Source organism: Urocampus carinirostris, chromosome 5 (assembly GCF_059441175.1).
Source record: "Urocampus carinirostris isolate Australia breed hairy pipefish chromosome 5, RoL_Ucar_1.0, whole genome shotgun sequence".
Classification (NCBI taxonomy): Eukaryota; Metazoa; Chordata; class Actinopteri; order Syngnathiformes; family Syngnathidae; genus Urocampus; species Urocampus carinirostris.
The window spans coordinates 36,753,549-36,765,087 of record NC_142353.1 but is presented as its reverse complement, the minus strand read 5'-3'; the positions used below and the strand labels follow the sequence as shown (position 1 = coordinate 36,765,087).

At 39.0% G+C, this 11,539-nt stretch overlaps 2 protein-coding genes across 5 annotated transcripts in view; one reads left to right on the top strand and one right to left on the bottom strand.

Annotated features, from left to right (window-relative positions):
- Positions 1-255: 255 nt before the first annotated feature.
- On the bottom strand, positions 256-10,632 carry LOC148366203 (RING finger protein 223-like). 4 transcript variants are annotated; one of them, XR_015850555.1, is made up of 4 exons: positions 10,439-10,625; positions 4,292-4,873; positions 869-1,156; positions 256-728 (listed from the first exon to the last, which is right to left on the bottom strand). XR_015850555.1 is itself a non-coding variant. In XM_088336653.1 (4 exons), exons 2-4 carry the CDS (start codon positions 4,810-4,812, stop codon positions 922-924), a joined length of 609 nt encoding a protein of 202 aa, XP_088192779.1. In that variant the 5' UTR covers positions 4,813-4,873; positions 10,439-10,632; the 3' UTR covers positions 256-921. The 4 variants fall into 4 exon arrangements, 3 of the variants coding, with proteins under 3 accessions (XP_088192779.1, XP_088192777.1, XP_088192778.1); XM_088336653.1 differs by having other exon boundaries at positions 256-1,156; positions 4,292-4,515; positions 4,663-4,873; positions 10,439-10,632; XM_088336651.1 differs by having other exon boundaries at positions 256-1,156.
- mak16 (MAK16 homolog (S. cerevisiae)) overlaps positions 9,482-11,539 on the top strand; it is a 43,578-nt gene continuing 41,520 nt past the window's right edge. The window contains exon 1 of the mRNA XM_088336650.1: positions 9,482-9,597. The gene's annotated coding sequence lies outside the window, so the exon portion shown is untranslated. The remainder of the gene's footprint in view (positions 9,598-11,539) is intronic.

Here is an 11,539-nt window from a genome sequence, read left to right as displayed (position 1 = left end):
CGTTGCTAGTAACTCAGTACTAAAGTGGTTTGGTTTTTCCATCTTGTTTTTACTCTTACTCAAGTCACTATTTTGATGACAATGTTTTACTTCTACTCGAGTCATTATTCGTAAGTAACGGTACTTTTACCGGAATACAATTTTTGGTTACTCTACCCTTCTGATCCCAAGCATGCTATCAACTCCGTGCTACAACAGCACCCCCTGCTGTACAAAACCCTCAGCAGGAAGAAGGATTTAAAAATATCAACCAAATAATTGAAATCACATTTATTACAGCTTTTTAAAACATCAAAAAAGTACAGAGTAATAAAATATTAAATATTTAAGATTTTTCTATTACATAGTAAAAAAAGTCTAAAACATGACGTCACACAGAAGACATTTCAGATCCATGATTGAAATTAGAACACTTATTGGGCTGATTTCATCGCCTCTTACTTTAACAAGTGTATCTTTGTAGTCACAGCAACTCAGAGTATTGATCGTGTACCTTCTTTTAAAGGATAAGGGCTTGCAACAAGTCAGCATCTTGGTTACCACAGAAACAAGTACCAGTGTCCAAAAACCAGAGTACCCTGGAGACAATGACAGCCTTCCTAGAAGTCATTCAGCATCTTTGTTACCTTGGAGATGACTGGCAGCCTGATTGCACATAGAATACTACAGCATCTTCGTCTCCATGGAAACGGATTACTCACCCAGAAGAAGGCATGATGACTCCCCAACTTGGATGACATGGAAAGTAATAGTCATTGACATGAGGATGATCACAACCCTTCGAGATGTCTTCAGACTTGGTGCCACATCTCCAAGTCAGCATCTTGGTTGCCACGGTACCAAGCTTTCAGTCACCATTAAGACTCACCAACTCACAAGCAGTAATGATGCTGGAGAATCCGAGCGGCCACGAAAATGGTCCTAGAAGTGTTCGGGATTGTACGTGAGCAGGAAGACGACTATGCCGGTGAGCACCGTGGTCATGGAGAGCAACAAGGTGAGGAGCAACGCTCGACACACCGGGCGTCCGGTCAGCCTGAACAAAACCCCGCCAACGCCACCGCCGTCCGTAGGTTGGCCAACGTTTTGGATTTGAGGGCTTGGTAGACCAACATCCAAGGACCTCACCGTGCAGCGCCGCTGACCTTCAGATAACCTTTGGATGGAAGGTGGACAAGTGTCAGTTTTTATACATTCCAGTCTACCTCAGCCAATTTCTTCCCTGATCAACGATTACAATTCCCCTTAAGTGATAATAAACCTTGAACACAACACAGCACCCGGGGGACATAGTCATCACCACAGCCCAAAAGATGATTAGCTGCTCTCTGCCCAATTTGAAAGAAACTGCTGACTTGCGATACCGCAGAGCCATACACAATATGAAGGACTCATCTCACCCTGGCCACCAACTATTTGACCTCAGGTCCCCTGAAACAAGAGCAAGCAGGCTCAGGGACAGATTCTTCCCCAGGGCTGTCACCACCCTAAACAAGTGCGCAAAACTGAAAGATATCTTACAACTCTTTGGGAAATTTTTATTGTTGCAATAAAAAGAAGTGTGATATATCTTATGCCAGTCAAAGCACTACATTATAGTTTTTCCTCTATATCATGAGTCCTATCTTAAATATCAATGTGTGGCATCAGCTTCATTGTAAAATACCTCCAAGACTGGTATCGATACTGGCCAAGTACCAATACAGTGGGACCTCGCTACTTCGCGGTTCGCGGCTTCAGAGCTTCGCGGTCTAATGGTTTATATGAAAAATTCACTCTGAAAGACTTATCTGTCAATGAGTTTTCTAGTTAGGTCTGCACGAGGAACCAAAATCTAATCAATATCACTGACATACTGCAATAGTGCAATAGTGTAATCGCAAGATAATGCGCGGGACCCCTGTAACTGAGTCGGTGTCGTGCGTATCGCACCCGAAAGTACCCGCGCCGCGGGTTAGGGGCTCGCTCGCGGGAGTGACCGAACGACACCCGCGGTGTGCGCAAGTAAAAACCCTGTCGTGAATTTGTCTCCGATCGTCCCGGGCGGACGTAAAATCGCCCAGCTGTACGACTCTTAGCGGCGGATCACTCGGCTCGTGCGTCAATAAAGAACGCAGCTAGCTGCGAGAACTAATGTGATTTGCAGCTGCGATTGGCTCCAGCCCCCCCGCGACCCTAATAGGGATAAGCGGTGCAGATGATGAGATTTTTTTATTTATTTTTTTGAAGGGGGGGGGGGGGGGGGTCGCTACTTCACAGATTTTCACTTTTAGCGGGTGGTTTTGGTCCCCATTAACCGGGTCTAAAAAAAATATTTAAAAAAAAAAATAAAGTAAATAAAAAAATGTTTCAGGTGCGCCACTACTTTGCGGATTTTCACTTATCGCGGGTGGTTTTGGTCCCCAGTAACCGCGATCCCACTGTACTTTGAGTTTATAGTTTAATGCAGTGTTCCTCAACTGGTGGGTAGGCACCCCAAAGCATCTCGCTGATCCATTTTTTGAGTCACGGAGCTTTGATTTGGCAAAATAATGCAAAATAAATCAACGGTCAATTATACTCCTTAACAGTAGATGGTGATGTCTTCCTGTTCAGTCAATTTGGACGTTTGAAGGGGACCACATCTCATTTTATTGGTTTTAGTTCCTTTTTCTGCCCATAATGAGTCCCCAAAACGTTAGTGCCAAGGGGAGAAAAAAAAAAAAGTGACAAAGAACGATTGATTGCGAAATAAAATGGTGTCGAATGTCTGCTAGAAGGTACAGTAAATAGTTGAAACATTTTATGAGCTTTCCATAAGTATATTAACTACATAAATATAAACTTGTCAAGATCCATGCTTTACCATTTTTTAAATTTATTTTTAGTATGTAGCTATTAAGTTAGTTTTAGTGGTTTGCTTGTGCGCGATGTAGGCTTATATGCAGAGCTGGCCCAAGGCATGTGGTTTACTTAGGGCCCCGTGACCTTTAGGGGGCCCCAAAGAGCGGTTATCTTTTTTGGTGCCAACACTGTCCCCATTATCACTTTCGTGTGTCTACAACAACAAAAAACTTCTACAGAAATACTACAAAAGCGCAACAAAACTAAATATCAAATAGGAGTTCTTAAAAACAGGGACCTCATATTATTTTGCTTTCATTTGGGGGAAAAAAAAAAAAAGTTACAAATACAACGGAAATATTACCCCAGAATTACAACAAAATCACAACATATTACAGAAGCATTAAAACACTGCAAAAATTATACCATGGAAATACGACAAAAATACTACAAATATATATAGGATTTTCTACTATGAAATACTAAAATATAATAGAGTACTACCACAAAAACATTAAATCATAAAAGTACTGTAATACTACAAAAATACTAAGAATTTACAACTATGGAAAAACTACCAAAAGTTACTGCAGAAATAGTACAAAAATAAAATTTGAGTAATACTACCGAACTACAAAAAAAATCTTGTATTTGTAGCAATACGTTTTTTGTATTTCTGTTGTTGAATCCAACTACATCAATACTGAAAAAAATAACACTTTAAAAAAGTACAACTCCTATAAAGCTTGAAACTTAATATCAAATGAAGTGAACAGTGACCTAGTATATCACTTTTCTAGAATTGAGATCGTTTCAAGACCAATTTGATGAAATCAATCTATATCAAAAGAAATGTAATGTGCATGTATATTCATAAATGAAAATATATGGGTCTCCAAACCTGGGCCCCCTGAGCAAATTTTATAACCCGATGTGGCACCCGACTCCAAATAGTTGCCCACCCCTGGAGTAGAAAATGGAATTAGTTCTAGTAGGTATGCAAATGATCAAGTAATAAGGGGCCTCAAGTCTAATTTTGCTTGGGGTCCCATGAAGGCTCGGGTCGGCCATGCTTATACGTAGGTATATATGGTACAAGGGAGTTTTGGTTTTTGGGGAAAAAAAAAAAAATTATACCATCGCTGCACAAATCTTTCATTAGACCAATTTGAGAAGGCTTTTTCTTGGTCCATGGTTTTTCGAGTTTTTCCTTAACCTCATGTGGGTTCTACAGTAGATCAGGGGATGGTGTAATCATAATCCATGCAGCCTTTTGAGACTCCTTGTGATAAAGGGATATCCAAAAACATGACTTGTTTGGTTCCATTAGGATGGAACGGTGGGTCCTGAATTCAGACCGGTTGAGAACTACTGGTATAATAGACACTCAAAAAAGGAGAAAAGACATCAATTAAAAGGGTTCCATTTTTTTCTAATTAAAAAAATATCATTTTTGATGCAGACTGACCTCCCTATTTGCAGCTTCCCCTTATTGCGCTGGAAACGGATGCTGTAGACTCGTTGCATCGCGGGCGGCAGGGATGCCAACACGTCATCGTCGGTAGCTAGTTGTGGCAAACCCAAGGCGGGCAAAGTGGTCATCTGCCGGCAGAGCGGGCATCGGATGGCGGCCGGCTGCGTGGATTTCACGTTGATGCGAGCCAAACACTCCAAGCAGAAAGTGTGCTTGCACTGCAACATTTTGGGGCAGCGGAAGACGTTGTTGAAGTGACTGTAGCACACCCAGCACTCCAGGTCCGGGGCCCCGTCCTCCAAGATGGCCGACGAGGGCGGCGGAGGGGAGGGCCGTAGGCCGGGCGAAGGGACGGCCACGCAAACCTGGTAGGAGGCCGGGAACGCAGCGGGGCCGTTGTCGGGAAATGGAGAGAGCTGAAGCGTGGCGGGGGACTGGTCGCCGAGTCTTTGGACCACTGGGGCCGAATAAGGAGGCGGGCTTGGTGGCGAACCTGGATCGGAGCAGGGATTCATGGAGACGATTGGAGGGGAAACGTCTGCTTCAATTTATTGGGTTAAGCCTCACTTTGGATCCCTGGAAACAGAAAATTAGTCAACTTTATAACAGAAATTGCTAGTATGAGAATACCTTAAAGGGACAGTCCCCAATTTAGTGCCTTCTAGTGGTACAAACACGACAGTAAAAAAATGATTTTACTAATAGGCAAAAATATACCAAATTTTTTTTTTTTATTAAAAACAAATCATAGGTTTGAGATTTCCCTTTTGTTTTACATCCCTGACTGGAGGCCAGAGCCATGTTTTTATTTTAGGATCTTGCTGCTATGATGTGCTCTCTGGCACCAGTTTTTGTTTGCATTAGACAATACAGGGCCATCTAGTGGTCAAATATTAAACACTGGAAATGTAAAAAAAAATTTAATAAAATTTTATATATATATATATGTATATATATATATATATATATAAAATGATCAGATTAATTTTATACATTAGAGCAATTTACTGTATATTGGCATTTATCAATCCCCCCATGCCAAAAATGGTTTTATCCACTATCCCTTTATTGTGAAACCCCTATAAATTGATTCACTAGAGCGACTACAAATAACTGACCGCTCTACTCAAACTCCTTTAGCTAAAAAGCCACAATGTAGAAAAACATTCTCACGGACTAGCAAATTAAATGGCATTAAAAAAAGAAAAAAATTCTGCCTTAGCTGGAGGGTTGGGGTCTTTTGGGAGGCTCACAATTAAATTATGATTTTGGGATGTACGATTTGATTATAAAACCATTAAGGTTTTTTTCTCGTCGATATTTTTTTCGTTCGCCAAGAATTAATATGTTGTGTTAATAAACTGCATTTGTGAAATAAATAAAAAAATGAAAATTGCATTTATTCCCAAAGTTAAATAAACTTTGTGAACTCATGAAGACCGAAAAGTGACAAATTTAACATAAACACAAATTTAAAAAAAAAGAAAAATAATTGATTTAAAGATGTTTAGTCTTTTTCATTTTTTATGAAATGATTCACCTGAATATGGGAACAGGGTTCCTGCGGATCCTTAAAGTCTGGAAAGGCATTGAATTCATTATTCTAAAAATAAGTCCTTCATTAACATTAAAATGTCTTAAATCCAATTTTCCAAAGTCTTAAAATGTGAAAACATGAATAAAATGTATATTTGTTTGAACTAAAAATGATTAAGTAACATTTACCAAATGTTTTTTTAAATAATTCACCGATTTACGTTCGTGGCAACTTGGCGTGTCCTCCATAATGGAACCATCAAACCGGTGATGTGGTTTCAGTCGGGCCTTTCAGAGCTCACAATACTCATAGCAAATTTGGACAGAGATCTTCGGTGCCTTCAAGGTTTCTTCATTTTCTTCATGTTGAGGTTTGAGTTTTTCTTGCCTTCATGTAGGTTTTAGATCAGGGGATGGTGCCAGAATAGTCTGCAGTCCTTTGAGACTCCTTATGATTGAGGGCTATATAAATATATGACTTGATTCAATATCTATGGTAAAAAGAAGCTTAAGCTTTTTTTAAACTTCTGCTAAGATACCCAGGTGTATTTTAATAAAATGTATTGGCTTAAACAACGCACCAGTCTTATTTAATTAAAACAACAACTGGATAGGTTTCCTCAATGTTCTCTGGTTGATTAATAGTAATCAGCAAATACTAATACTGAGATTTGCAAGTGGCACCTGGCTTTGGCAACATCCAGTGGACACATTTAAAACTGCAAGTCCTGGTTTCCTCTATTTCTCAGCACGGTCAGACGGGCCGAATAAAATAATGTGATGGGCCACATTTGGCCCGCGGGCTTTGACTTTAACACCCGTGCTCTACAGTAGGCGAAAAAGGCATTAAGAGATTTCAACAATAAACATCACTCAAAAAGTATAAAGTCACGTTCTTTTGCAGATACATTTCTGAAAAGAGGTGGAAGCCATTTATCAGGTCCAAAAATGGAGAGTTGAGCTAAAAAAATGAGGCAAGTTTTATTTATTTTTGTGGCAAATTATAGCATTTAAAAAAAAAAAAAAAATTTTAACCATGGGAAATTTGTTAGAGAATTAAAAAAAAAAAAAAAAAAAAAAAAAAAAAATTAAATTCAAGGGAGACTGGAAAATACACCGATTGTTCAGTTAAACTACTGTGCTCCTTGTATAGGCTGCAAAACATGTTAACCCGTAAACCTGCTCTACTATAAAACAGAATGAGACATTTACCTTTTTTAATGATGTATTCTGGAAGTAAGTACTTCTGGTCCCCAGTAACCATTAAAACCAAAGTATCTGCGGATCCTCGCTTCTTCTTTGGAGTGTGCAACACAACTACCGTATTGTCCTGACTATAGACGCACCTAAAAACCCAAAATTGTCCGGAAAGCGCTCCTTAAAATCCAATGTGCCTTGCATACCAGAAAATGTGGCGGATTAAATTAAAAATCAGAGGTCGAAAGATAATCTAACTAGCCGATATTCAGGAATTTGTCCAATATCTGTATTGGCATTTATATTTATTCGGCAGGCAATTAGTTAGGCTCAGATGCAGCCCAGCCTCTCTCCCTCTCTCCTGTCTCAATCACTACCCACCATGCGCCTCTTTTTTTAGCCAATTTTTGAATGAAAATGTTTTGCATTTCTATAGCGCTTTTCCTCCCAAAGCGCTTTACACACAAACTGACCAAGAACAGCGTCAGCAATGCAAGGCAACTACCTAATTAACAACAAACCCTGTAAAAAATAAATGCAATGAAGGGGGGGAAACCTTAAATGTATTTATAACTAATGACGAAGGAAAGACTCACCTTTCCTCTGAGGCAAATGAGTCGGTGGCAGTTTACCGTTGGGCAGGAACGAAGAAGAAATGAAACTAGAAAATATATTACCGTTCAAAATATCTGGAAGATGTTACAAGACTCAAACCCTGAAGCCAGAAATGAAAGGCTGGATAACATAAGTGGGTAAGGGAATGGTGTTTTTGAGAATTAGGTGAAAGTCTTGTTTTGGAAGGTCAGAAATGTAACATGGCCGCTCGTCGTTTCATCGCCGACATCATTCCCTACATCACAGAGGACGCGATAGACTCCAATGATTCGTCGACAAACAAAAAGAAAAAAATGGTCAAGAATTAACTCCAGTGTAGGCTAGTGTAACCAGACAAGTTTTTCCGACGGAGTGAGCCATCTTACATGATTTAGCATCTCTGCTGAGAGTCGCTCATGTCTCGAGCAGTAACATACAGTCATGACTGTCATCAACCAAGTTTGAGAATTTTAGCCAAGATACAGCAAATAAAAAGGGGCTACAGTACTTGCGTATCATGGCGGTAGATCAGTGATACACCAACATTCAAAGCACATCGGACAGTTGAAGGAAACTGAGTCGGACTCGCCTCTGGTAGAATCGAGTAACATCTGAACCAATTTAGTTTTGACGCGTATATTTCGCCACAAAAAAAAAGGAGACTAACAAAAATTTGAAATTATATGCATTGAAGGATTTTATACATTTGACTATAAAGGATTTTATACAATTGAATACAAGTTACATTAATTGAGTTTAATGCAAGATATTCACTGACTGGGCACGCTGTTCCAAATGCAGAATATTTTGACTAGGGAATTTTGATAACAGGACTCTGACGGAGGACGGCAGGCGTTTTGAGATCAGTGGGCGCAAAACAATTCCTTGGCACGCCCATGGGAGGAGCCAAGTCGCTATCTTGCGGGGAGACGCGGGCCAAGAAGAGAAAGCCAAAGGACTTCAGAAGAAGGCTTCCCAGAGACTCCAACGTCACTAATTCGGCCGTTTTCGATGGAGGACACCTAGTTAAATTGTTAATGAAATTAAATCTGCCCCCGTGTGAAAATGTCAACTTCCTGTTCATCTTCTCCCTCAAGAAACGAGCGCGCATAAATTGTTAGGCGACTGTAGGTTGTATTTGGTTAATGGAGTCAGATAACTTATTCGGACAATTTGGTCAACGGTACATTTTGATATTTAATTCCAACAGCATGCAGACTGAATAAGAGTCAGTTAAAACTATTTAATTTCTAACTTGATAATTGTGAAGATCTTTTGTTATAGACTGACCACTGAACGAACGCAAGGTAGGTTCTAGTTACTGTTTTACTACTGCTAATGAGCCAGTTCTTGGTTTACAGAACTAAAAACTGTTAAGTTAATTTCAATTTATTAGACGGTCCCCAAATGGTTTTGAGTCTACTGACTAAGCGAACACTGTGCCCATTTTTTTTTTATCTAAATTTTCGAACAAATCTGCGGTATATTCAATTAAAGTTGTAGTTTCATTGTACCCATTTCTCTTGTGATTATCATTTGCCACATGACAAATTCACGTTAAATTCAAGAAAAATGAATAATTATTCGATTATTCCTTTTAATAGTCTGTGACCCGAGGTGGGTAGTAACGGAGTACATTTACTCCGTTACATTTACTTAAGTTAGGGGCATTTCTAAATCCCTTTACTTTTACTTACATTTTTTGAGGAAAAAAACTTTTACTCTGCTACATTAGGCAACATTAAGTGTCGTTACCTCGTTACTTAATCCCCGTACACTTCTGTCTCCATTATGACGGAGACTTCCGGCAGGGTCTACAATGTTTAACCAATCAAACGTAGCCGTCTCGTCACGTGACCCTATTCAATTTTAGCCGGGTTAAAAGTTGTTCATGGATGAAACAATCAAAATGGCGTTTAGCAATTCCGACTATGGAAACCCAGGAGAGGAGCACCCCTTGCCTCACATCAAACGTATGTTCCCCCTAAAAATGGTGCGATACACCCGCTTCAAAATGCAATGTCTTTTTTTTTTTAATTCATGGGCTAGCTTGTCGTTCTGCTTACTGTCCAAGATAAAGATTGTGGCTTTAAAATGTGAGGCTCGTTGCTACATGTGCTTAATTTTTTTAATTTATACTTGTTTTTTAATAAAGTACTTGAATTTACGTTTATTATTTTATCTTACTGTTAATTTAATGTATTCTTTGTTGATTAGATGGACTGTGACAATTTGATTATATGATTGGTTGTTTGAAAAAAATGATACGACGTTGCTACAGTTACTCAGTACTTGAGTAATTTTCCACCAAATACTTTTACTTCTACTTGAATAATATTATTCTGAAGTACCGGTAACTTCTTTTACTAAATGCCGACCATTTACCATATTGAAATTCCCAGTCTCGCCCACTCCTAGGTTTTAGACTTGTAGCTTTAAAGATTTCTGTATTCGGTTGTTTATTGGTTATTATTCAGCTTTATTATTCTCTGGTCTTTGCCGTTTTTATTTCTTCACTAGTGTGAAGCACATTGTAAAGCGCTTTGGAAGGTCTTCAGTGACTTGAAAAGCGCTATAGAAATCCAAACAATTTAGAGTAATATGTTTGTCTACTCTACCGCCCTCTGTCGGTGACTATTTAAATAGTTAGTTACAGCCCTACTCGCGACATGAAAAATAAGGGGTTATTTCGTATACCTCGGTTTTTTTATGCAAATGAGCGTTGCAGAATTTGTTGAAAAACTGATGACAATAATTCACAATGACAATAAAAATGACTTTACTGAATTCTCATTAACATAATTGAAAATGTACCTTTATCAAAGATGTCCCGATTTATTTCTGCAATTCGAGGTCCTTGCAAGATTCTGAGAAGATTGCTTTAATCGAACTGTCCCCTTTTACTGATTTGGGTAATCTTGTCCCGTGATGTTTCGCAAGCCTTTTTGGTGTCTTGGAGGTTCCTCGTTGATATAACGTGCTCAATGAAGCCCCGGCAGCTGTTTGCATGCTGCAGAACTGCACCTGAGTCCAGTCAACTTGATTGCAACCATAGGCGTAGTCTTTGGAACGGCCTGAGGGGACATGTCCCCACCAATCTTGAGCTATCGTTGTTTTGTCTCCATCAATATTTTGGGATCATTTAAAATGAATGCTGCAATGTCCCCACCAAGACCAAACTTTTGTTCCTGCTCCGGTTTTGAATGTCAGAGATCCATATTAAATTCAGTGCCATTGAGAGATTTAGACGTCAACTTTCCATTTTCCACATAGTAGTTGTTCACTGGGTTGGCACCGGGACTAGGGCTGCAACAACTCATCGACAAACGAGCAATAAATGTAATTTTATGCGTCGCAAAATTTGTATCTACCAGGAAATATCGAAAATGTAATCCCTCTTTTCAAGATTTGATTGACTAATTTGTGTTTTGGGGTTAAATCTTTAAATATGATAAACATTCAAATAAAATCATGTTTATTTTTATAGCCCTTAATTACATGGAGTCTCGAAGGGCTGCGATATGCAAATTATATATAATATACTTAAGAATATGCACCTCGTGATTTGATCATTATTATTTTTCTTTTTACTTTATATATTTCATCAGTTTTTTTCTAGTGAATGCCACCAGGGTTTAAATCAATTATTCAAAGCGTTGGCATTTCTAAAATAACAATTTGATTCCTACTACTCACTCTGTTGTTACTATGTTATAACCAGGTTCATAATTGGATGTAGAAAGAAGAGAGAATGAAAGAGAAAGAAAGAGAGAGAGGGGGTTAGAATGAGAGGGGGTAAACAAGAAGAGTGAAAGAAAAAAGGAAAAAAGGAGAGGGGGTAAGAAAGATGAGAAAAAGAAAGAGGTAAAGAGAAAGAGGGAAAGACAGTGAGGATGAGAAAAAAGAGAAAATGAG

Excerpts from the sequence above, each read along its gene's own strand:
- LOC148366203 (XM_088336651.1), bottom strand. The coding sequence starts at position 4,812 with ATGAATCCCTGCTCCGATCCAGGTTCGCCACCAAGCCCGCCTCCTTAT. Across the intron at positions 1,157-4,291 it reads GGGAAGCTGCAAATAGGGAG|GTTATCTGAAGGTCAGCGGC; the intron begins GTCAGTCTGCAT and ends TTCCATCCAAAG.